The sequence below is a fragment of the Leptosomus discolor genome, chromosome 14, assembly GCF_034619465.1.
Source record: "Leptosomus discolor isolate bLepDis1 chromosome 14, bLepDis1.hap2, whole genome shotgun sequence".
NCBI classification, from domain to species: domain Eukaryota; kingdom Metazoa; phylum Chordata; class Aves; order Leptosomiformes; family Leptosomidae; genus Leptosomus; species Leptosomus discolor.
In genome coordinates, this window is record NC_141404.1 from 15,479,764 (window position 1) to 15,504,886 (window position 25,123).

The following is a 25,123-nucleotide window of genomic DNA, read 5'->3' on the forward strand; positions in this document are numbered from 1 at the left end:
GGCCCAGCTGCTCTCCACATGGCATGTCCCCGTCTCTGCATCCACAGGTGCTGCCTGGCAAGAGCCACCACCCTGGGGCACCCAGCCCCGCCATGCCCTGGGGGGCACAGTGCCCTGAAGTGCTTCTGCCACCGTGCCATCAGCGCTGTGTCCCGCAACCTTGAAGGGTTCCAAACCCCTGGTCAGTGAGCCCCACACCCACCTTGGTGGGGAGCATGAGGCTGAAGATGAGGTCTGGACCCACATGGGGGCTGTGCAGCACCTGGCCTGCTCTACCGTGCTGGAGGCTGGCGCTGCAAGACCCCCACAAGGAGGCTTTGCCTGCTGCAGCTGCGGCGGCAGCACTTGTTTGCAGAGGCATCACTCGATATGCAGTATGTTCTTCAGAAGATCCCTACTCCAGGAGTCAAAATAGCATGAAATTTAATTTTACGCCTATTTGACAAAGCTTGATTTCGCCTCCAATCAGCGGGGAGATAAGAGCCCTCGGCACAAGTGTGCGGGCAGTTTGGCAGCTGGGGCTGCCGATTTAATAGGTGAATTTACAGGAACAACACTTGAAAATCCCCTGGCTAGTGAACCATTAAGGTGAGCCCTGCCTTCCGCCCCCGCGTCCCTCCCCGCACCGCTCTCCCGTTGCTGGGTGCTAAAGCAAACCTCGGCTCTGTTTACTGAGTCTACTATTACAATACAGCTACCAAATATTTGCCAGCCGTCAGCTCGCTGCTCCGCTATAAATACTTCAGGCCCAGGTGGAGGGACGGGAAGAGGGAGCAGCGCGGGAGCCTATGCATGGCCGGGCAGCAGCACCAAGGTGAGTGCCGAGCCGCGGCCCTGGGCAATGCCCTCCTGCACCAGGGTGTTTCTCTGGCTGAGGGTGGCAGCAGGGTGGGCTGGCTCCATCCCTGGGGCAGCCTGACTCCCTTTTCCCCGCAGCCTGAAGGTGCACGGTGCCTTGGGAGGCTGAGCCCCCCATTGCCCACCCAGGCAGTAGGGAGGCAGGATTGGGGGGTCCAGCAGTGGGGACGGCACAAAGAGGAATGTACGGTGACCCCAGAGATGGCAACAATGCTGCCTCAGGCTGAGTGCAGGGCCCCGCGCTGTGCTTGGCGTGGCAGGAGCAGGATCGTTCCCCAGGATTTGTCCCCTACCCCAAGACCCTCTCAGGGCGGGGGCTGGGGTGATGGCAGTCCCAGGCATGTGGCCAGGGATGCCCTGCAGTGAGGCAGGGCTGGGTACGCCAGGGCACAGGCAGCACTAACTACAGAGGGGCCTCATCCAGCTCAGCAAGATCCAGCCGTGTCCGGAGCCCACCAGGGCAGTGCAGGAACGTGGCCAAGTTCACCCCGTGGCAGGGAAACCCATAGGGCCATTGTGTGGGCAGGGTACAGGGCTCAGTGTCCCAGGTGCTCAGCCCAGGGTGGCAGGGACAGCTCGGCCCAGGATGGCAGGATGGGTGCTGAGCCCTATTCACCTCCACACACAGCCCCCGGGGTGAAGGGGGACATCTTGTGGCCCCACAGCTCTGGGGGATAACTCCACTGCCCTACATCCCATGACTTGGTGGGGACATGCCTGATGTCCCATGGATCAGTGAGGACATTCCTGTTGCCCCACATGCCTCGACTGGGGGACATTCCTGTTGTCCCACATCCCATGGATTCAGGCTGACATCCCCACTGCCCAATGTCCCATGGCTTGGGGGATGTGTGTGGTGTCCCTGCCGCCCCATGTCCCACGATTCAGGGTGTTTGTCCCCACTGCCCCATATCCCATTACTTGGTGGGGACATCCCTGCTGCCCCATGTCCCATGGCTTGTGGGGGATGTTCCCACTGCCCTGCAGCCCCACCCTGGCCATGGCATGGCACAACACAGTTCTCCCACCACCTCAGGGCCAAGTGCTGCTGCAGGGCGGCCAGACAGGGAGGGTGCTGAGGTGTGTGCCACCCTCACCCTGCTGTCCCTGCCTGCAGGGTGAGTCCAGGACCTGGGGTGCCTCTGTGCGCTGACATGGCTGCGGGTGTCATCCGGCCCCTGGCTGACCTGCGGATACCCTCACCCTTCCCACGTGGCTTGCTGCTGCCCACACGCCCCGAGCCCGACTTCCCCAACCTCTCTGAAGAGGAAGAGGAGGAGGACGAAGAGGAGGAGGACGAAGAGGAGGCAGTGGAGGAGAGTGTGAGGCCAGAGCTGGCCGTCCCCAGCACCACTGAGACAACCCTGCGGCTCCTGAAGTTTTCAGAGCTCATCAGCTGCGACATCCAGCGGTACTTTGGGCGGCGGGGCCGGGAGGAGGCCGCTGGCAGCCACGGCGTGCCCGAGGACTGCGGCTCGTCCCACCGTGCAGAGGCCCAGCCTGAGGCCATGGCACCGCGGCGTGGCCCCGGGGCCGTGCACAGGCTGGGGCCGCTGGCCGAGCTCTTTGAGTACGGCGTGCACCGGTGCCTGCCGCCCCGGGCAGCCAGCGGCAAGACGCAGCGGCTGGAGAGGAAATATGGCCACATCACCCCCATGCACCGGAGGAAGCTGCCGCCCTCCTTCTGGAGGGAGCCGGGCCCTGGCCCCGCCGGCCTTCTCCATGCTGGCACCCCCGACTTCAGCGATCTCCTGGCCAACTGGACAGTGGAGCCAGGGCCGGAGCTGCCGGGTGCCGGACAGGAGCTGCCACCTGAGCTGGGCCGCCCAGGGCTGGAGGCCGAGCCCTTTGCTGGGCTGTGACTCCACCGTGGCCCCGGGGGCCCCTGGCCCCGCCACGTGCCGCCCGGTTAATGATAAACCCAGCAGCCCCAGTGCCAGGGCACCTGGAGCTGCCGGGTCAGAGCCGGCAACGGGATGAGTGAATAAATGACTCCCGCCAGGCACCAGCGCATGGGGTGTCCTTTGCCACCCGCCCCCGCGGTGTCCCTGCTGCCTGTGATGAAGGGCTGCTGCTCTGCTTGGCCCCCAGGGGCCACCGGCTGCCCCGGCAGCAGGAAGAGGAGGGAAGCACGGTGCCGTCGGGAGCCAGCAGCCCGTGTTTACTCTGCGGCCCAAGTTGGTGGATCCCATCCCCTTATCTCGGCCACGCCGGGGCAAAGGGCGACGTGGGGCCTCATAAAATGCCTGGCTGCCGGCACCCAGCAGGGACCCATCACCGCCTCAGGGACCCGCTGCACCCCACAGCTCCCCTGCCCCATAGCAGTGCCAAGGAACTGGACCCACAGGGGAGAGCAGGGCCATCCTGTGGTGCTGGGAGGGCAGCTGGCCCTTCCCCGCAGCCCCCGCCACCGGACCGGGCTGTTACCAGGGCCCAGCCGAGGCATTCTCGGCTTTGTGGCAGCTCTTTGTTGGTCTTGAAAGGGAAAAGCACCGGGGAAGGGGCAGCCACCCCCCCCCACCTCGAGCACTCCAGTCCCCTGGTTTGTGCCCTCCTAGCACCATCAGCGGGGACAGGGCCCAGCTCATCCCCAGGGAGAGACCACAGACATGGCACTGAATCTGGACCACGGCACTAGGGGAAGAAGGGGAGTAAGAGACGGGCAGCACCACAATAAAAGTACAAACAGGCTTTATTTCAGCACAGTATCCCACAGTCTAAAGCCCCTCCAGGCACCAGGTTGCCTCCGCCTGAGGGAGGAGTGGGCAGCCCCAAGGTGAGGAACAAGGATAGTGGGAGATGGGGGAGCTGAGGTGCCAGGGCTGGAGCCCTCCTGATCACCCAGGGAAGTGCAGGCTCTGCTCCCTCGTCCTGGTCAGATGCAGGGCCGGGGGTGGGGTTTGGGGTGTGTGGCAGAGCCCAGGCTGCTGGAAGGGGCCAGAACAAGCTGCAGCAAGTGCAGAAACACACCCAGGGGTGACTCTGGCCCCCAGCATAGGGAGAGGCAGCAGCAATAGTGGGAGGAGAGCAGGAGTGGCAGACACTAGGGACACAGGCTGCAGGACCAACCCTGCCTCAAAGCAGGCATCTCTCCCTTCCCCATCCCTGCCCCAAACCCCAGGGATGTCTCCCCACATGCAGGTTAGGGTCAGAGTGGCCGAGGGAACCAAGAAAGAGCAAGAGGCAGCAGCTGCTGAACCACAGGAGCCCCTTTTATTGCACAGCCGAGCAGGGCACGGCCCCCTCCTCCGGCCAGAGACGCAAGCACCTGCCCCAAGGCTCAGCCTGACCCAGCCAGCAGGAGCACAGGGCAGTGTGGACGAGGCCCTGGGAGAAGGAGGGATCCCCCCATGTAACCCTCTGCTCCCCACACAGGACTTGCAGCAGGTGCCAGGGCAGGTCTAGGTCCCAGACAGCCCAGGCTGGGTGGCTGAGGTGAGGGAGGCCCATGGCAGAGGACTGTGCCCAGCTCAGCAGGGCACTTCTGCTGCCCCTGGCACACTCTAGCCTTCACCCAATCCACAGGGAGAGCCCTTGCCAGGAGCTAACAGAGCCAAGGGTGCATTTTGATCCCTCAGGGAAGCAGAGGAGGGGCTGAGAAGAGGAGGCAGTAGACATGGGTAGGCAGCGACGGGCAGGAGAGCCGGGGCAGCACAGCCATGCCGATGCTCTGGGCACCACGATGCCTGCATAGGCTGGCCCAGTCCTCTCCCCGACTCCCACAAAAGGGGTCCCCAGCTCCAAGGGGCCAGGGCACAACTCTGCTGGGCAATGCCACCCCCTGTCACGTCTGTGCCAGTGAGAGCTCCTCCAGGCCTTCCTTCCCCAGCCGGTACCTGGCAAGGTCCTTGCGGGTGACCATGCCCACCACCTGCCGGGAAAGGGACAACGTACAGTCCCACACTGGCACACAGAGCCTGCGGGAAAGGGCAGCGTGTCGTGCACCCCACTGAGGAGCCCAGGCTGCCCACAGGCAGCGAGCAGGAACTCACCTCGTTGCGATTGTCCACGACCACTAAGTGCCGCAGTCCCAGGGCTCGGAAGAGCTTGAACACCCGTGGCAGAGACGCCTCCTGCAAGGCAGAGCAGGGCTGTGTGGGCTGCAGCATCCCTAGCCAGCACCCACTGCCCACCCACGGTCCCCCGACGTGCTGGGGTGTGGAGGGGTCCCTGGTCATTACCTGAGGCACAGTGTAGGGCGAGGGGTTCATGAACTCGCTGAGGTCAATCATGCACTCACGCTCATCCTGGGAGACGTGAATGGACTGGATGGGGGGGAAGCGGGGGTACGCGTCCCGAAAATCCTTCAGCTTCAGCCGCCGCTGCACCAGGCTCAGGTTGGCCCTTTCCACAAAAACCTTGGGAGGAAAGAGACCAATTGGGGACCATCCTGCAGCGCCGACAGGCACGGAGGCCAGGGCAATGCACAGGGACAGGGAGGGAAGAAGGCAGGAGCATGGGGCAGACAGACCATCCACAGGAAGACAGCCCACTTCCCATTCACTCAGGGTTTGTGAGCCCAGTGGGGTGCAGCATGGTGCTGGGGTAACCCCAGCACAAGATGTCAGCCCCCAGTCTCCTCAGGTGAGCTGAGGGTGATGACAGTGACTCTCTGCAAGCTTCCCCTGAGCCTGAGGCAGCAGTGGGACAGGGACACCGGGGCTGACAACGCCTGAACAGCCTCCACGCAGCATCACCCACCTTGTGCTTCAGCAGGACGATGAGCTGGGAACGCAGGATCAAACCCCGCAGTCCTGCCACCTGCAACAGAGCACTGTGCATGAGATGGGGCTGGGAAGGGGCACGGGGAGGGAAATGTAACGGTCCCACACCACAGTCAGCCCTCATGTGGCTGACCCCCAGCTGCATCCCCTTGCAAGTGGCACCCAGCCCACCTGCGTGGCATCAGGATTGCTCTCCACCACCGGGAAACCGTTGTGGTTGGAGGAGGTGTCGCTGAGGATGTCCACAACTGTGCCAACTCGCTCGATCCTCCGCAGGCAGGTGACAGGAGCACTCATGACCTCCCTGCAGGGAAGGCTTGGTGTGAAACACAGCCCTGTGGCAGCATTCCCCAAATATCCCCCCCCCCAATACACATGCCTCTGCAGCCCTGAAGCCTCCTCTGTCCCCACAGGAGGGGGGAGGGAATGCACTGCAGGCCACACTCCCTGCTGGGGAAGGAGCTGGGCTGGTGGCACCAGGTGACAGCAGGCTCTTGGGGCTGAACTGTGTCACTACCACCATTTCCAGCTCAGGCCAACAGTGCGGTCCAAAAGCTGCCGCTTTGGGAGTGACAAGCATCCCCCAGCCCACCTACCTGGCTGTAAGGGAGTGGGATGTCACCGGGGCCTCCCAGTGCAGGAAGGGCACGCTCTGCAGCTGGATGTGCATGTCGTAGAGCCCCTGCAACAAGAGCCGAACTGTCAGGAGAAGCCTGGCGAGGCGCTGAGGGGTACAGCCAGGCAGCAGCTCACCCCAGAGAGAGCACATGCTTGTCCTGGCCCCCCGATGGCTTCCCAGCACCACCAACCCTGACACACAGCCTCTTGCCATGTCCTGGTGAGCACACCAGCCCTCACCTCCACAAAGTAGTCTCCCACAATCTTTGCTGTCATCAGCACCAGCATGATAGGGAAGCCATAGGTGACATTGCCTGTTGCCTCCATCATGATAACCGTGAGACTCAGTGTCATCCGCACTATCCCACCTGCGAGAGACAACCAAGGGGTTTGGGGGTTTAGGAGGGCAGGGAAACACGGGGCAAGGGGACAGCAGAACACCCGAGGCCCCCAAGTCTGCACTGCAACCCAGGACTGCCTGCACAGGCAGGGGTGCCCCGGCCGATCCCAGTCCTCACTAGTGCCCCAGCACTGCCTGTACTTGGCAGGATCGTCACGAAGCCGACAGCCAGGCGGGGCTTCAGCTGGAGAAGCAGCTGCACGAGGGAAGCAAGGATCGCTTTTTCCCCTGCCACCTTCCCCCTGACATGCGCAGTAGCTGGCCAAGACTGCATCGTAGGGAACTCACCCAGCTGTGCAGCAGCTCCCATCAGGGCGTACTTCCCAGGGTCAGCCCAGATCTGAGGAGAGGAGAGAGAAGCAGCCAAGTCAGCTGCTAGTTCTAGTGCATCCAGAGATAGTGAGCAGTGCCTTGGCCCCCAAATCCCCCTCCAAAGTGGGGAGGAGTGCCCGAGGTTGCCTGCACAGCTCAGTCGCTGGCAGAACTCCGTCAGGATGTGGGAAAGCCCAGACCCAGCTCAGGAAGACATCCAGTGAGGAGCCAACCCGCTCTAAACTGCCATGCCAAGCTCTCAGCCAGCTCCGTGCACGCTGCCTGCACACGCCACCTGCCCAGCGGTGAGGCAGGAGGGCTGGGTGCTGCGGCTCCCACTGCCCCACACCCCTTCCCACCAAGGACCCACCGAGCCTTTGGTCAGGTAGGACAGAGAGATGCCGAAGAGCCTCCCCCAGGCAGCACCGATCAGTAGGGAGGGGATGAAGACCCCTGCAGACACCGTGAGGCCGTAGGTCCAGCAGGCCAGGAAGAAATACATCAGCGTGAACATGCCCAGCGTCATGGGGTTGTAGGATCCTGAGGTTGAGAGAGATTGGAGAATCAGTGCTGGTCCTGCAGCCCAGAGGACACCACGGTGAGCTGCAGCCATGGGAGAACAGACAGTAGCAGCTCCATGACACGCTCCCAGCAGCAAAAGCCACCCTCATTGGGTGCACCTTCCACCCTGGGAGCACGAACCACCTCTTTAGGCTGTTCCTGCTCCCTAAAGGGCCCCACCAGCCGGTGCCATCCCAAGCCCTCCCATCCCACCGAGCCCAGGACGTGCCTTTCCTCCATCTTGTGACCTGTGATGACCCGTTCCCTCCCAGCCCCGTGGTTCCCAGCCTCCCGCAAGGCAGCGTGACGTACTTCAAAGCCCTGAGGGACCACCAGTGCTGGATGACGAGGTTGGGAGGACAGAGGTGCTAGTGAGCTGGCAGAGATCCTACCACCATCTTTGGGATCAACTCAGAGTAGGTCCTGCAAACCCCCTCCTCTCCCACAGCTCCCAAGGCTGCTCTGGCCAGTCCTAAGCTGCCCCATGTCATGGGCTGTGCTATCACAGCGAGACCCTGCTGTCCCCAGGACTCAGCCTACTGCTATTTTAGGACCGCTGAGCAGCTCAGTCTAGTTTAAATGAGTACTTTGCAACCTCTTCTTCACAGAGAGGTTAACAGACCAAAGCCCTGAACCAGGGAGGACCCAACACTGCAGGGAGCAGCCCTGAGACACAGGACAGTCATCACTTGGCTTCAGGTGGCCAAGCTGCACTCTGTGGGCTGAGGGTCTGGAAGTTCAGAGCTGTCTACTCCCTGCTGACATGCAGCTGGGCACGAAGCTCAGACCAGCAGGCAGAAGGCATGCTGCCATTACACTAGGTCCAAGTGAAATGGGAGCTGGAACCTGGGAGCCAAACTGCATTTCTCAAGCAAATCCAAACCTCAAGATCCACCTCCACAACCGACCAGATGGTAAAGTCAATCTGGGGCAAGAGGCCCTGCTAACTAAGAAAACAGCCAGGGACATTTCCAGGACAGACTTCAGACAGCCAGCGAGGGTCAGACACGCTCCCACACAACTCAGAAGCAACAGCTTGCAAACAAAACACGCCTGAACAAAACCAGGTCCTCATCCACAGGCTCTCAAGACCACAGCCCTTTGATTGAGCCTGCAGCTGCCACCAGGCATGATATCCATCCCTCCTCCTTCCACCACTGCAGGAAAGGAGCAGGCACAGTGCTTTGCTGGATCCCATCGTGCCCTGAGGGGGACGTGCTGATCATCCTGTGCCTCATCCCATGAGTGCCCAGGGAACAGGCTGGCCACCTCACACCAGTCCAGCCCTGCCCTGCTCAAGTTCAAAGACCCGCTCACCAGGCGCACGGACCTGGAGGGTCATGGAAGAGGTTGACGACGCTCTTCTCGGGTGTGTTGAAGAAAGCAGTGGCCATGGAGTTGTACTCTCCATCAGCACAGAAAAGCTGAGGGGGAAGAAAAAGAGAGAGTTAGAAGTGGCAGATCCCGGCTGCCAGCTCAGGGGGATATGTGCTGGCGAGGAGGCAGCTCTGGGCAGCAAGCACACCAACACCGTGCTTGGGTCTCCAGCTCTGCCCGTGGCAGAGGGCATTGACTGCGAGCTCCAGTGCCACAAAACCCAGCAGGGTCTCATCTCCCTGCTCAGCCCTCAGTCTCTGCCCAGGCTCAGAGTGCCCCCCACCCTGGGGGGCCGTTCTCCAGCATCTCCTACCTGCAGGGGATATGCCACCGTGCTCCCCTGAATGGGTTGGCAGTCTCTCGAGCAGTAAATCATGACAAATCCCACAGTCGCAGTCACTGCTGCCACGAGCATGGCCTCAACCACCTGGAGGCAGGGCCGGTGGATGTACCTGCAAAGGGAGCAGAGGAGTGAGGGTGGCACCCAGGGGTGCAGGCAGGATCACCCACAGCCAGCCTTGGCACATCACATCGGGCATACAGACAGGCTGGCTGCCTCTGCTCCCTTCCCAGACCCTGCCAGGCTGTCCTGCGCTCTGTCCTCTGGCAAAGCTGCTGTGGTAAACTGGGGCAGGAGGCCAGCAGCAAGAACAGCTTTGCTCAGCCAGCTCCAGCAGCCCTGCCTGCCTCCCCTGCACGGAGCTGGGCACAGTTCCCATGGAAAGGTTGGTGTGATCTGGCGGGGGGGACAGCACAGAGCCAAGCCCAGAAAGCTGCAGCCTGTGAAGGCCCAAGAGGAGCGATGCCCTGGAAGCTGCAGGCCCCTCACACTCCACTGCTACAGGTCACCCCTGAATGAGGCCACAAAGCTGGTCCTGGTGTTTGTAAAGCTGGTGACAAGTATTGGCTATGCCAGACTGGGCTCAGATGGCTTTAGCAGCTCTCTGTTCTCTCATTACTCTCAGAAGCACATAACAGTCACGTCTGTAGAGTGTTTGCACTTCTTTGGGCCCTCAAGTCACCCAAGGGAGGCATCTTTGCCTCCCAGTTTCCAGGGGCTGCTATTGCTCACATTAAGTACGAGATTACAGCTTTGCTCTGGCTGGGAATGTCGCTTCGAGGGAGCACAGAAGGCACCAGCCAAACCATGTCAATCACCTTAGTTAACCAGGAGCTCTTACCTGATCCGGAACATCGTTAACCAGTAATTGAGGGCATTGAACAGGGCCCCAAGGATCCCACCTGCAAATGCAAAAGAGGAAAAGCTCAGCACACCCATCCCAGGCTCTCCTATAGCTGCCCAGGACACAAGGAACCCATGAAGCTCAGGGAGACATCAACAACCCATCCAGCATCACTGGCAGCCCCGGGACATGTGGACATTGTCCCCGCAGAGACAGCCAGGACCTGACACCAAGAGGAGCACTGGCACCAGCAGCAAGGTGGCCAGGGGCCAGCGTCACAGCACTAGCACTAGGCAGGTGAGGGACAGGGCTAAGGGCAGCTTGTTTGAAAGCGAGGGGCTGCCCACGACTGCGATGCACCGACCCCACTCAACAACTTTGCAGTCCATGGATCAAAGGGGCTCTCGCCTTTGCTACAAGGGTAAGGGTTGGGCCAGGATCCAGCTCTCACCCCTGTGGAAGCCGCACAAGCAGCCTCTGCTCCAGAGTTAAATGGATTTCCCATTCTCCCCAGGAAACTGGATCCCAAAGCTTTTTTAAACTCAGACAGAGAACAGAGGAAATTATTCAGACTAATCAGATTGAAAGAGCAGCACTCTCTTACCAACCACTCCCATAAAGATGAAGATAGGAATTTCCTGGATTGTGTATCCCATTTTCTGCAAGCAAGAAAGAAATGGGTTTTGGATCACCTGGCCCATCTGCAGCCTTGCAGCTGGTCACTGCTGGGACAGCACAAGCCTGAGCCAGCAAGCAGCTCCCAGAGCTGCACCAAAGTCTCCCCTGGATACCCCACAGCCCCCACATCCAGCAGTGGCTGCAGAAAAGCCTTCTACTGGGCTTGGTGGAGCTAGGATCTGGCCAGACCCCACAGCCTGCTGGGGCATAGCCTGCCTCAGGCCCTGGGTGATGTTTTAAGACAGACTGGTGGCCCCAACCTGCCATGGGCTGCTTCTAACCGCCCCCAACAGAGCCCTACATGGGGAATATCTGTGCCATACCTCATTATCAAACCTGCCAAAGTTGATTAGCCCCGGGCTGGAGAGATCCCAAGCATTGCCGTGGTAAACACTCAGGACAGAGTTCAGAGTGAAGGTAGAGATCATGGAGGCAAAGAACTGGAAGGAAATGCAGCCCAGAGTCACTGCCAGACACCTTCAGCCCCTGCTCCCTCACCATGTGCCCCCCACATTACCCCAAACCATCCCCCCAAGGCCCTTGGGTAGGCTCAGTACCCATGGCGTAGTGGCAAGAAGAGGCCCCGTTCCCTGTGGCAGCACTCTGCACAGCTTACACTGACCAGGGCTTGCTTCGCCTTTTGCCCCTCCATGGCCCTGGAGCACAGCCCGAGGCAGCTCCCTTGGAAAGGGGTTGGCAGCAAGATGAAGCTCAGCCAGGTCCAAATTCAGCCTCTAAGGTCTGGGGCACAGAAGGAGACCTGGGATGCTGTTCCCTGGGATGCATTACACATGGCTGCCTGGCTGGGGCAGGGATGGCAGGAGGCCTGGGGCTCTGGGACATCAGGAAAAGCCTATGCCTCACACCAGAGCCAGCCCTTGATTTATTACTCCTGCTTTCCAGCACTTACGATTCTCCATGTCAGGAACTGGTTCCAGAAGGAAGCCCCTTCCTCCAAGCTGAAGAGGACACCCCCTGCAAACACAAGACAAACACCTTCACAAGGGGCACGTGCCACTGACCCTTGGCTCACAGCACCAGCTGAGGCACCCAAATTCATCCCAGCCCATGTGCCCCACGCTGCCCCAGACCTCACAGGCTCCAGCAAAGGGACCAGCAAGCCCACCAAGCCATCAGAGATGTGCTGATCACAGTGAAGCCCCTCCACTGCCCTCTTCCATCCCAGGGAGGCAACACCTGGGATCAGAGGCAGATGACCCCCCTCCTCTCTTCCCAAGACCTGCGTGGTATGGCAGGACAGCTTGGAGCGGGTCAGGCACTTTGCAGGAGGGCTCCTGCAGTGCTGTAGGCAGATCTCAGCAGCTGCCTCCATGCAAGTGGGAGCAGCTTCCCGACGAGATCCATGTGCAGGCACCACTCAGCATCAGAGAGCCCAGACACATACCCACGGGGGCACCAAATGCAGCCGAAACACCAGCAGCAGCTCCAGCTGAGACAAAGTCCCTCTTTTCTGTGTCTCTGCGGAAGTACTCAAAGATCTGAAACACCAAAGTGAAGGCAAGTTTAGGGCTGGCCATAGGCATGAGTTTAGGGGAGACACAGGGTGTGCCATATATGACTCCAAGCCACCAGCATGACCCTGAGGAACAGCCCAGTCTGGGCACAGGAGGGGCTCCTGCAGCACAGCCCCACAGCCCTCAACACCAACCTTGAAGTCTCGCTTTAAAGATGTGGATCTTCCCTGGGAGATCCCAGCAGCAATCACTGCTCCAGAGTGAATCATGGGTCCTTCCTACAGGCAGGAGAGCAGTCTCAGATGGGAGGAGGAAGAACCCCAGGAATAGCCATGACAGTTGAATGCTGCTCACCAGGTCACAGACCTGAAGCAGCTGGCTGGGAGGATTTCCCTCTGGGAAATACAGACCTTGCAATTTTTCCCCCTTAAATCCTCATTCTAGCAAGTGGCTCCCATAGTCACCTCCTGTTCCCACCAGCGCTCCCTCCAGCTGAGGAAACAGGGGCTTCCCTTGCCTACCTTCAACCCCAGCAAGCTAGAAAGGTCCCATTGGGGCACCCAGGTCTCCCCCCGTCTCATATTTGCAGGGACAACCATCAACAGACATAGGCTGCTGCTCTCCTCCCCTCAGCCAAGCCACACACAGGCTGCCTCAGTGGCCCCACACACCCTGGGGGCTGGCACTGTGTGCCCCGGGGGCTCCCCAAGCCTGGCCATGCCATGGTCACCTTGGCCAGCAGACCAGGGAATAAAACTGGGAAGTCACTGCAGGGCCCCCAGCACCCCATCCCCAGCGCAGGGCCGGTGACAGGCTGCAGCACCTGTGCCAGCAGCAAGTAACAACATGCCGGCAGCAATCCAGAGAGAGCTTTGTGCACTTCACCTTCCCAACAGCCAGGCCGCCGACCACCGAGAGGATGACCCCGCAGACCTTAATCACCAGGGTCTGCAAAACAGAGGGGACAGGCACAGCACATCACACGGGGGGGCACAAGGAACACAACCGCAGCAGCCACAGACCCAGCCAGCTGCAGGGGCAGGAGCCAGCGACCCCAGGGAACTTGTGATTCTCATCCCCGCCACAGTGGTAACGGGGTTGGCCATCTTCTTGGCCAGAGCAAAAAAATTACTCAAAGCTGCCCTTCCCAGCACCAGCTGCCAATCCCAGGGCAGGAGGTTTAACTGCCCGACACTGGTGGGGAACAGCTACGGGGCTGGGCAATGCAGCTGGGTGGCCTCGAGCTTGTACCAGCCCTTCCTCTGCTGCAGTGCAGGCAGGGACCACATGAGGACACAACACGCCCAGCCCAGCTCAGCGGAGGGTCCCCCATCGCAGGCAGAAGGCACACATCCCACTACCTCCCACTGCCTACCTTGAGGCGGACAACATGCGGGATCTTCACACCGTTGAGATAGCATTTGATCTGGGGAATGCCGCTGCCGGCTGCAACAGGCTGCAGGGAGCAGGGAGAGCGTGAGTGGCTGCCCTCGTACAGGATGGGGACACACTGGCCACTTTACCCCTGGTCTTTCAGCACAGGGCACATCAAGCACATCCTCAGCAAGGCTGAGAGGTGAGGCCAAAGCCTACTACAGGCTCTGGAGGTGGGCCTGAGGGAGGCACTCACTGCCCCCAAGGGCAAACGTGCCAGGGAGGAGCTGGATGTGTTCTTGGGCACGCTAGGGTCCCACCACCATACCATGGCAAGAGGCCCAGTGCTGCAGAAGACTCACACTTGGTGGCCAGAGAGAACAAAGGCAAAGCCACAAGGAAGACACTGCTGACTCAGAGTGGCCCACAGGGAATCATCGCCCTCTCCCAGCCATAACCAGCCTGTCTCTGGCTTTTCCTCCAGAGCATGTCCCTGAGGCACTCGACCAGCCTGCTCTCTGCTGGTTGTCATGTACACCCAACACAGAGGCCGAGCCAGGGCCAAGGCTTGTGAGAGCCATGCCTGTGCCCTAGTCCATCCATCAGTCTGACAACCCCAGAGAAACCCAACATCACAGCTGGAGCCAATGCAGAAGAACTGGGGCCATCAAGAAGCAATTTTGCAGAAATACATTTGCTATTACACAAATCTGCATGTTTTCTGGCAACGTGATCCTGTTTCCCCCATGTAAAAAGCCAGGGCAGGAGGCACAGGGATACCCCAACCCAGACCAGTTCCAAATTCTTACCTCTATGAATGCAACGATCATGGAGCCCACCATCACCACGCTGGCGTTCAGGGTTGCCCAGAGTAACAGTGAGAAAGACAGGCCCCCTTTCTCCGTGAACTTGTCAATGTCTGGGGAAGCAGCTCAAGGAAAGGCCAGTATGGGTTGCGTACCACCCCTCCCACTGCGATAATGCATCACTTGGGCTGCAGCAGCGCAGCAGGTCCTGTGCACTTAGGGCAGCCAGGGCTGCTGCGAGGAGATTCCTCCATGACAGCAGCGCCTAGCCACAGCTCAGCCCTCAGCAGCACCATGGGTGGAAGGGTCTGTGCCACCAAACCCAGGTGACGAAGCACTGCCCTCTCCCCCAACACCCCTCTCGTGGCTACCAGGAGCAGAGATCCCACAGCTCTATGGGAGGATACTGCCCTTCACCACCCGGTACTTCAGCCCAGCCAGGTTCTCCACCACGATGTCAATGAAGCAGGCGACGAGGCCGGTGAGGATGCCGATCATGGCACAGATGACCCAGCGCTTGATCTCCACTGTCCGGAAAGCCTGAGGGACAGATAGTCATCAGACCCCACTGCTGCCCAGCCCAGCCCCTGCCAACATCAGGAGGACCTCAGCCCATCTGGCCACCTTCCCCAACACAGCCTCAAGCCTGGGCAGCTCTGAGGACAGTTGCCCAAGGAAAACCAACGCTGGCTGACCCAGGATTGCAAAGCCTGGCCACAATTTACTTATTTTAAGCCAGTGCCCCTGCCCCTCTGTGGGATCCCTAACAGTAGACGCGCTTTTCCAGCTTGCCTGCCTCTGTCTGGCCCCTCCTGTTGGGCTTCTTGCTGCTGCACTGACTCCCAAAGCCCCCAGAGCAGATGCTTCACATGGCTCCAGAAGTCCCTCTGCTCAGGGACCTGCCCCATGCCACCCAGCAGTGCCACCACTCACACCCAGGCTAGCTCCCATTCAAACCACCCTACGCTGGGTCCCTGCTCCTGAGGTTTTACGGCTCGTCACAAGCTGGTTAATGCCCCTATACCCACCTCGGCTCAAGCGCTGCTTTGAGCACAACCTCCCCCAGCACAGAGAAGCCCCCCAGCAGCCAGGCGGGGGGAACAGCTTCCCTGAGCCATCCTGGCTGCAGGGATGGTGGGCTGCCGGGTCACAGCGACACTCACTGTGTGGTTTATCCTCCTCTCCTCCTCCAGGAACAGCTGGTTTTCACTGTTGTCATAGTCCAGGCTCTAGTTTAGAAAAGGAAGATGCTGTTACCCTCTACCGCAGGGAAAGAGACACCCGTGCTGGGGAGGGCTGCCTTCAGACCCTCACCCCTGTCCCTCCACACCCCCATATCATTTTCCTCCCTCAATCCCGCTCCTTTCCCACCGAACTCCCCCACAGCGGGGCAGCCACAAGCCCTCACCCCACATACCTCACCCGCTGCATCCCAAAGGGCAGAGCCAAGACGGGGGAAGATGGGTGCTTACCTCATATTTCAGCGACAGGAGCTTCTCGTTGTGGGGGATCTCATTGGGATGCTGCCGAGGGAGCTCCGTCTCCTGTGGGATACGATGCACAAGTTAGGACGGCCAGGTCCGAGTCCAACCCTCCCCTCCACCACATAACTGCCAGATTAACGCTAGTTTTTATGCTCAGGAGAGGCAGGGAGGACTGCAGAGTGCAAGCTGCCTGGCAGGGCAGGATCTGGGATGATTTTCCACCTGTTGGTGGATGCATGGGATTTAAAGCAGCTGGAACAGGCTGTCAGGCATGCACCCCCACCCACCGCCTCTCCACCCTTGGGCAGGACACTTCCCCACGAGTAGATGGAGGGCTTGCCCAGCCGGGTACCATGCTGCCATGTTGATCCAGTGCAGCTCCCGAGCAGCTCCGTGCTCTGGCAGAGGGCAACCTTTCACCTCAGCAGGAAATTCCTTTAGCCAAAAGCAAGGAGCTATTTCAAGCAGGCCCACGTTTTTGGGCAGAAACCAAATTCTGTTTCCCAAACACCTTTGACCGTGCAAGCTGTTCCCAGCTCCGAATTAAGGCATTTACCGAGGATGCCAGAGGGGCCCCTGGGGCAGCAGCACCCCACACCCTTCCCTGGCCCCACATTACAGCTACCGCCAAAGCAGGCCCAGCCTGTCCTCCAAAGCACCAGATTAAGACATGTTCCTTCCCATTTAAGAATTCCACAAGAAATATTTAGCAAAAGTCATCTTGTCATTTGCTCTTCCTACAGCTCTGGAGCTGAGGCAGGAGCACCTGGGGAAGAAAAGCTTTCCAGGTGTTCGTGGTGGTGGGAAGTAACTTGAAACCTGAGTTTTTGCAAGATGCCCCCTCTACTAGCCTGTCCTCAGGGTCAAAATGTCTCCTTCCAACTGCTGCCACACTGCACATCCCCTCCCCTGCCTTCACACCGAGCTGGGCAGCAGGCAAGAGCAGAAGCTTTAAGGAGCTCTCAAGGCAAGAAGGAAGAAATCCCTTCCCACCCTGACCCCTTGCGCATTTGCTCCCACAGGAGGAAGGTCCCTGTGCCAGCAGACTGGTGCTGCTGCCCAGAGAGGCAGAGGGGACTGCAACGTCCTTGGGCCAGTGTTGGAGGTAAGGGGAAGCAGCGAGGGTCAAGGCAGAGTGGCAGGCAGCTGCCCGTGCCACGAGGGTCAACCAGCCCAGGAGGAAGCACTGGAGCCCTCATGGGACAAGCAGGATGTGAGGGGCGGGGGGCAGGGGACAAAAGCAGCTGTTAGTGCTGTTAGAGGAAGAAGGGAAGGGGTCTTGGTAACAGCAGGCCCCTTTCTGTGCCACTCACCAGCTCACGGACGTCCTCATTGAGGTCCACATTGCTCAGCTGCCCGATGCGCAGGAAGGAGGAAGGAGTGAGCTGAGGAGAGAAGGGGAAATGGGGTCAATTCCTGAACGCATTGCAAGCCTTGGCAGAGGGAAGGAGCAGGCACACAGGTGCTCGTGCTCTGCCCCCCTTGCCGAGCTCTGCCTGCCCACTGCCAGCGCCCCTCTGAAGCGCAGCACCCACAACAGGACTGCTCTCAGACGACACACTGAGGAGGTGGGACCCACCACCCCAGAGGGAGCACGAGGCAGCAGCAGTCTGCTGGGGTTTGGGCAAGCTGCTCCAACCTGTTAGCTGGCAGAGCCAGCTCACCTGGGGAAGGTGCCAGCCAGCAGCAGCTCATTCAGGACTGGCAGCCAGCAGCCCCAAGGGCTGGCAACAGTCACCAACAGCCTCCAGCCAACGCAGCAGCCGTGTAGCCAGCAAACCCATGCCGAGCAGCACGTTCCATGGTCCCCTGGAGCTGGGGAGGGACGGACCCCCCCCCAAACAGAAAGCACCATCTCCACAGTCACAAGGACACCAAGACATGCCAGGGCCATGCACCCAGTCAGCAATAAGGGATGGCCAAGGGCACATTTGGGTCTGTCATCTCCACGGGAGCAGTTCCCAGCTGGGGAGATGTGCACATCGGTGTGTTTGTCTCCCTCAGAGCAGCCAGGACTGGGGTAATGGCTAGACTGGCTGCCAGCCAGCGTACACAAGAGGAACTGGGGCATGTTGCTCCTGCGCAGCCTCAGGGACACTGGCGCCTCTCTCAGCCGGCCCCAGCAATGCTGGGAAGGAGCATTTGCATCTCTCTCTGCGGAGCAGGTTCTCCTTTTGCTGGTGACCACTCGGGCTTGTTACTGGCAGTGCAATTGCATAACACGGGTGGTTTTGGACTACTTGGGGGACCTCTCGTCTCCTGGCCAATGCAGGCAAGGGCTTGGGCTGCAGCCGAGCCAGCCTCCAGCTGGGCAGTGCTGTGAGGTGACCCAGCAGAAGCAGGCAAGCTGCTGTCATCCCTCCACCGTTGTGAAACACAGGGATGCACACGGGTGAGAGCAGCACTGTCACTAAGCACAGCCCAAATACCATTTCTCAACATTAAGATCTTCCCCTCCAGAGCCTCACCCCTCCACAGCTGCAAGGCTAAAGGACTGGAGAATAAAAGGGGAATGACAAGCCATCAGCGGGGCCCTGGCATGTCGGTTGCTCTCTGCCGGCAGGCTGGCAGATCCCAGATCAAGCCCCTACTCCTTTAATCCCCACCGATCCTGTCTGGAACATGCAGACCAGAGCGGCTGGGAGCCGCGCACGTCACTGCAGACGAAGAATATCCCTTTGTGTTTGCAGCCTGACCTATTTTCCCATTTCTCCATCTGCTCTACGTTCTCATTCACTCCCTGACCTGCAGGAGGGTTTTGCTCCAGCTTCTCAAATCCTCTTCGGTGCCCTTTTGCCCCCAGCAGCCTGAGCCCACAGGAGGGGCTGAGCACAAAGTGCTCCATGCAGCCATTTTTGGACACTGGTTTGGTGAGACCAGCCTGGGATTTGGTTCTGGTCCATGATGGCTCCACAATCCCCATGGAAAGGATCTAGGTGGACCCTCTTCCTGGCAGTCAGAGCAAACCACTGTGGGCTCCTGCGAGCCAGGCACACCCAAAGCTGTCACCTCCCTGGGTGGATGTGAATGGGAACTTACACAGAATCACAAGCTGGAGGCAGGAACTGCCTGTTTCAGTGCCCACTGGTGCCCAGCTGCTTTGGTGGCAGGCAGAGGTCCCATCATCCTGAGGAAAGACATGGTCCTTGCCCTGAAACCCTGGGAAGGACAAAGCTGAGACCTTGCAAGGAAACCCACCTGTACGTGGCTTCAGGAAGCACAAAGATTTAAGGCCCCTGTTAGATGCCACATGTCCAGAGCATGATCAAGGCAACAAGATGGAAACGGTCACTCGTGCCGTGTCCTCTGCTCCTGCTGGGGCTCAAACCTCAGGCACCGAGACCTCAGACAGGACCAGCCCTTTGGGGAAATTCTCCTCCTGCTAGCCATGGGGGTCCACAGAAAGACCAAATGTGGCTGAACCAGTGATTTCGTCCTGCATACCTCTTCCCTATGGAGCAAGTGGCCAAGGCACGGCAGCTCAGCTCCCAGTGGATTAGGCAGCAGCAGGACCCAAGCACGGATGAAAGGAAAGGACCTGCAGTTGAATCTGAAGCTGAACTTCATTAGACAAGCAGCATGTTCTTAATATGCCCCCCCTCCCCCTAAGTCCTGGCATCCCTCTGGCATTCAGATGGGCCAAGCCACTCTGTGATGGCTGGCTCCCGTCTCTCCTGGCATGGGGATCACATGCTGGGAGGACAGGAAAAAGCTACTTTCATCAGCATCCTACTTTTATAAGGGCGATGGGGGGATTCAGGCAGCCAGGAGTCAAGACAGAAAGTTATTTGTGCACGACTCAAAGATTCACCGAGCACATGGACAGCACTACGCCCCTTTGGATGTTTTTCAAACTCAGGCCAAGACAGCTGCTGATCCCGGGTACATATGATGTTGGTGTGACCGCGGTACTATTATCTCCACATAACAACACGCACTGTTGCCAAAACCCAGAGAACGCAGATAGGTTAACAGCTCTCCTGTCCCAGGAGAGGCCCTCGCCCAGCTGAGCCTGCCTCCGACAGCAGCACACAAACAGCAACGCAACGGCACCCAGCCCTCGGCACTCTCCCCATTTGGGTGGTAAAGCTAATTCCCTACCCATTTTCAGCTCTACAAAGAGATGTCTGAAGCCTGGATCTGGTCCAAAACTGCTTAACATCTTTGTCAGCAGGGCAGTTGGTACTCTGGCAGGCAGGGCTGCTCCTCAGAAGGAGCTCACCAGGCTGCAGGGAAGACCCCAAAGTTCAACAGGCAAATACAAAGCCCTGCACCTGGGATGGACGTGCTCCAGTAGTTAGAAAGCAGCTTTGCTCAAAGGGTCTTGCAGCGAGTTAGTGGATGAGTTAAAGAGGAGGCGGTGGCACAAACCTGCAGCGGAGGTCGTCGACCACCTCCTGGGTGGTGCAAGACCACAGCCAGGAGGTCTGGGGAAGGGATCCCACACCTCCTCCTGGCACCTGCAACAGCACACCCAGAACTTGGTGTCCAGTTTGGGCTTCCCAGGCCAAGAAAGGGATGGAGACACAGGACTGAGTCCAGCAAGACAGTCAGGGCCTGGAGCACATGGTAAGATATACGAGGAGAAGCTGGTACTTCTCAGGGAGATCTTCTTGCCATCTCTGTAAACCTAACAAGAGATTACACAGAAGACAGAGCTAGACTTTCCTCAAAGCTTTGCATTAATGGGACAAGAAGCAGCAGACAAGCTGCAGCAAGGGAACTTCTGCTTAGACATCAGAAACAAATGTTCACCCTGAGGGTGGTGACACACTGAACCTGGGGCCAGAGAGCATGCAGTCTCTGTCCTTGGAGATGCACAAATCTCCACTGGACGTGTCCCCGAGTGACCTGGTCTAAGGAATCTGCACTTAGCAGGGCCTGGGCTAGAGACCTCCCAAGGCCCCTTCCCCTTTCATCACACTGCCACCCACTCCAGCACTGCTCTGAGATGGGCAAGAGAAAATTCAAGATCAACAACAACAACAAAAAATTTGTCAGAAGATCTCAACCACCACCTTCTACTCATGCCCCAAAAGGGTTATCTTCAAGATTGGGCAGCAGCTGCACGCAGATACCAGCACCAGCCCGGAGCATTGCAAGTTGGGGTGGGCGATAGCAGCGCTGCTGCCAGCATCCCTGTTTGGCAAAGGTATCAAGAAGCCACACCACTACTACACATGACGCCACAGCAGCGGTTTACCTCCAAGGAGAGCAATCAAAGAACAATCCCTGTTTGTAAATAGCAGAATGACCACAGAACCAACATGGGCGGTGTGCACAGCGACCTACCAGTGCCTCCCAAATGTCGCTCTGAAGAACCGCGAACAGGGAGCATCTGACTCTGCTCCACAGCCCATTTCCACAGGGACGAGCCAGCAAGGCTGCTCCCTGCAGGACATCACTTGTGCCCAGCAACCACCACCTGGCATGAAGACACCCTCCCATACACTGCCCCTTATCACCGTCCTGCTGCTCACTAACGAACTGGAAGCACGTGGCTTTCTGTTATCAAGGAGATAAAGCGTGGCGCAGACCGCATCAGGAGCCCACAGCAGTATTGCAGAAGCAGCAGGAGGGAAGGAAGAAGATTTTCAGCCCCCAGGACCCTTTTGGTCCCAGCACGCTCTGCCGAGGAACCCCTGGTTCCTGCTCGGGTGGGAAGGATGGCTCCAGGCTGCAAGGCTGTGTCACCGGGTGGCTCACTGGCAGGGTAAGCCCTGTCACCGGCTATGGCAGCGTACAGGGGAGATGAGCTGCAGGGCTTTTGAAATCCCCCTCCTCTGACACACAACCACAGCTATGATGGGCTTCAAACCAACACAGCCATCATCCCCAAAATGCACCACACCAGGAGAGAACGAGGTTCCTCACCTCCAGGCCCATAACGGGGGAGAAAGTGTCCAGACTTTCCCTGTGGCATCACCGCTCAACTACGATTTTGCTTCCAGCCTCCCACTGCCACTCCAGGGCATAGCTGCGCCTTGCCCCTCACCTGCACGAGGCCAGGAGATGCCATTATTGTCCTGGCCCACCTGTCTTTCTCTGGCCACCTTGTCCCACATGTCCCCTCTGCAGAGGAGTAGTGGCACCACCGCAGCCCCCAACAGTACGAGCACCCAACAAAAGGGACTGGACTTCCTAAGCCCCTCTGCTTAGGGAAGCTTCTGCCACCACCCAAGGGCAGTGGCTTTCTGGGTAGGCCAGCTCCAGGCTCCCAGCAGCAACCCAGGGGACACACAACCTGCAGCCCATCTGCCAGGAATCAGGGCTCACCCACCAGACCTCTTTTTCTCCCTCCCCACCCCCCGCCAAGATTTTATGATTGCAGCAAGCACGGCAGCCCTCCAGCATCACCACCTGGCCACAAAGGCTGCATTTTGCACCACGATACTTGAAATGAAAGAAAGCAAGACCAACAACATCTAGAGATGCAGAATAAACACAAAGGGGGTTAAGAAGGACAAGTTGCCCAGCAGCAGCAGTTGGGTCCACGTTTTGGTGACCCCCTGCCCACACCCCCTATTCCAGGCACCTTCTGGAGCAGAAGCATTATACCAACCCCAACATCAAGGCATTTTAGCACAAACACAGACCATATCTTCAATGAGCAGCAAAGGAGAAGCATTCTTTTTTTTGGAAAATGCCTAATGATGGAAATTGGCTGCTCTTAGGAAAATTGTCCATCCACTTTTCAGCCTGAGAACTGACACACGTGGCTTGAGAATGCGGGAAAGGGGCAGCCCATGGCAGGCGTGATGCTCAGGCGTACAGGCAGCCTCTTGCTTCTTGATATGCTTGAGGCACTAGAAAGTCCTGGTGAGAGGACAAAGGCTCAGTCAACTCTGAAGCACTGCTCAGCTGGCCCCAAAACCAGAGGAGACCTCAGTCACAGGAGGATGCCCTGTAGCATCCCCCCTACAGTCACGGGTGTGTGTTTATCCAGCCTCTCCCCACCTCCTGCTCACGAGCACTCGATCTCAGTCTCTCGGCGAACTATAAACCCATGTTTCCTTTTGTCACTTTAAGACCACTTTCATTTCCATTAAACAAGCATGTGAGAAAGGAAGAAAGCTCTGCTGGGGATGTTTTCATTGTATTACAACCACCCAAGTTTAGGTCTCCCATGAGCTAAGCAGCTCCAGTCTCTGTTTCTCTGCCAAAACCTTCCTGCTTCAACCTATACAACTATGTGGCAACTACGTCAAAGGACATCTTGAGGGAGAGAAGCAGCTGCCCTACACCAAAAGACAACCGCAGCGCTATGGTGACAACCCAGCTGCCACTGCCAGGTCAGTGCCACTGCCAGAGGCACGTGTGGCCTGGGCAGCTGTGGGTTCAGATCTCCAGCAAGGTACTTACTCTCCTCCTTTGCTAAGGAAAAAGCCATGTAGCGCCTTGTCACCACCTGGGACCTGAGTTGTCCGTGCTGTGAAGGGACACGGTGACAATAAATCAGATCAGCAGGGCTGGGCCTCCACCACCGACTGCCCCTGCTGTAGGGGGGCTCAGGCATTTCTTCCAAGCCACCAGGAAAACCCTTTCCTGACTCTCAGCCACGAGATCCGCTTAATCCCTAATTTAACACCCTTCAGACCCACAGAATTCACCACGTGGTCTTTAAGACAACCTGTGCTGTAAATACACAGGGTCCTGCTGTACCAGCTAGGAAGATTTATTTTTATTTTCACAGCAGAACAGCAGCAATGGTGCAGGCAACTCCTTCCAGCTGCCACGTCCCACTCCTGCAGCACCAAGCCAAGCCCTTCCAGCCTAACAAACCCTGTATTTCACTCTAATTAGCCTGCTGTTCTGACTTGCCCAGGACCAGGGCAGCCCAGAACCATGCTCGGTGAGCTGTCCCTGCTAACAGCTGCCAAAGGCTGGCACCGCTCCTCCCTGTCTAAGCTCAAGTCTCCCAGCAAAATCTTCATAGGAAATTCGAGGACATCACCCAGAGGCAACCCCTCTCCCACCTGGTGCTGGCACAGAAGCGCCCCGAGGACCCAGCCTGACATCCCGCAGCCCTCACCAGGCACGGCCCGCCCAGCCACAGCTTCGCTCTGTAACAGGCACTGAGTGCCTTGGCCAGAGTCAGGGCATGCTTCAGTTAACTGCACCGCATGTGGACGAGAGACTGCCCAAGTAACAGCCTCCGGGTACACTGGAGAGAAGTTTCTCTCCAGTTAATTACCTAAAATTAATTTGCAAGAAGGGCTTGGCCTCCCAGCGTTTGTAACACAGCCCATCCTGGACTTGCTTTTTACCAGCATAGTTCTGTACATACTGCACGACGTCCACCACCAGGCCAGCGTTAGATGCTCACGTGTTTGAGCCCGATCTGTTGGTTTGGGCAGCAGCAGCCTGCCAGGCAAGGGGCTCTCTCACAGAACGACATTTATAGCAGAAATTGAGAGGACAACCCCAGCGGGTGGGCACGGGCCCCTGCTCAGCAAGGTCCTGCGGGCAGGGACCCTTTCAGCTGCACCCACGGCTGAGAGCGAGCAGGGCCTGGCCCCGAAGAGCTGCAGCAGGGTCCTGGCCAGGCACTGGCATCACCGTGCGCCAGCAACTCGTGATGGAAACCGGCCGTGGCGGGACTGCCCCGCTGCACGGCGGGGGCTGGGCACTGAGTCAGTCCCCACGCTCAGCTTTTCCCCGACGAGTGACCCGAGGACCCTGTGTCCCGGCCGTGGCTCCCCTCTCGGCTTCTCCCCGCGCCGGGCCCTGCCGGGTTCTGCTTTCCCCGGCTTGGGAGAGCGCGGAGGGGCCCCGACCTCCCCCCGGAGCTGCTCAGGGAGCAGAGCCCCGGCATCCCGCAGCTCCCTGCCGCCAGCCCCCGCCCAGCCCCGGGGCAACGAACGCGCCGTTGAACGCTACAGCAGAGGGAGACGCGGATACGACCCCAGTCTCCCTCCGGCGGCCTCTCGGCGCAGGAAGGCCCGGGATAGGCCAGATGCCCCCACCAGTGCACCGACACCCACCCTCCCGCTGCCCGTACCCACCTGCCGGCCGCCGGCCGCCGCCCCGGGGCCGGTGCCGTTGAGCAGCGGGGTGGTCTCGCCCACGCACTCGTCCTCGTCGTCCTCGTCGTCGCGGTCGCGGCCGGACCAGGACACCTTCTTGGCGACGTTGGCCATGCGAGGCGGCGGCAGCGCACACCTCCGCCGGCCCCTGCCTCACCGGCCGGTCATGTGACTGCCGGGCCGCCGCCCTCACGTGAGCGCTACGGCGGCCGGCGCCGGCCGCCCCGCCCCGCGGCACCATGGGAG

At 59.2% G+C, this 25,123-nt stretch overlaps 2 protein-coding genes across 3 annotated transcripts; one reads left to right on the plus strand and one right to left on the minus strand.

Moving 5' to 3' along the window:
* The first annotated feature begins 788 nt into the window (after positions 1-788).
* On the plus strand, positions 789-2,720 carry PERCC1 (proline and glutamate rich with coiled coil 1). The gene is made up of 2 exons (XM_086473261.1): positions 789-814; positions 1,976-2,720. Exons 1-2 carry the CDS (start codon positions 789-791, stop codon positions 2,718-2,720), a joined length of 771 nt encoding a protein of 256 aa, XP_086329387.1.
* An 812-nt stretch (positions 2,721-3,532) lies between these two features.
* On the minus strand, positions 3,533-24,991 carry CLCN7 (Cl-/H+ antiporter 7). Of its 2 annotated transcripts, XM_086472807.1 has the most exons (25): positions 24,857-24,991; positions 17,165-17,236; positions 15,840-15,911; positions 15,531-15,596; positions 14,775-14,907; positions 14,371-14,480; positions 13,563-13,643; positions 13,073-13,135; positions 12,382-12,465; positions 12,118-12,211; positions 11,623-11,687; positions 11,036-11,152; positions 10,639-10,693; positions 10,032-10,092; positions 9,164-9,302; positions 8,804-8,897; positions 7,283-7,452; positions 6,889-6,940; positions 6,441-6,568; positions 6,179-6,264; positions 5,754-5,886; positions 5,560-5,619; positions 5,040-5,216; positions 4,851-4,931; positions 3,533-4,729 (listed from the first exon to the last, which is right to left on the minus strand). In XM_086472807.1, the coding sequence occupies exons 1-25, from the start codon at positions 24,989-24,991 to the stop codon at positions 4,643-4,645; spliced, it is 2,415 nt and encodes an 804-aa protein (XP_086328933.1). In that variant the 3' UTR covers positions 3,533-4,642. The 2 variants fall into 2 exon arrangements, with proteins under 2 accessions (XP_086328933.1, XP_086328934.1); XM_086472808.1 differs by lacking the exon at positions 17,165-17,236.
* Between the last annotated feature and the right edge of the window lie 132 nt (positions 24,992-25,123).

What these genes read in the sequence shown, in the direction of transcription:
- PERCC1 (XM_086473261.1), top strand. Translation starts at nt 789, where the DNA reads ATGCATGGCCGGGCAGCAGCACCAAG. An exon ending in GGCCGGGCAGCAGCACCAAG is followed by an intron (nt 815 to 1,975) that starts GTGAGTGCCGAG and finishes CCCTGCCTGCAG; the next exon opens with GGTGAGTCCAGGACCTGGGG.
- CLCN7 (XM_086472807.1), bottom strand. Translation starts at nt 24,991, where the DNA reads ATGGCCAACGTCGCCAAGAAGGTGTCCTGGTCCGGCCGCGACCGCGAC. An exon ending in CGGCGGCCGGCGGCCGGCAG is followed by an intron (nt 17,237 to 24,856) that starts GTGGGTACGGGC and finishes TTCTCTCCTCAG; the next exon opens with CTCACTCCTTCCTCCTTCCT. An exon ending in TGCATTTGGTGCCCCCGTGG is followed by an intron (nt 11,688 to 12,117) that starts GTATGTGTCTGG and finishes TTGTGTTTGCAG; the next exon opens with GGGGTGTCCTCTTCAGCTTG.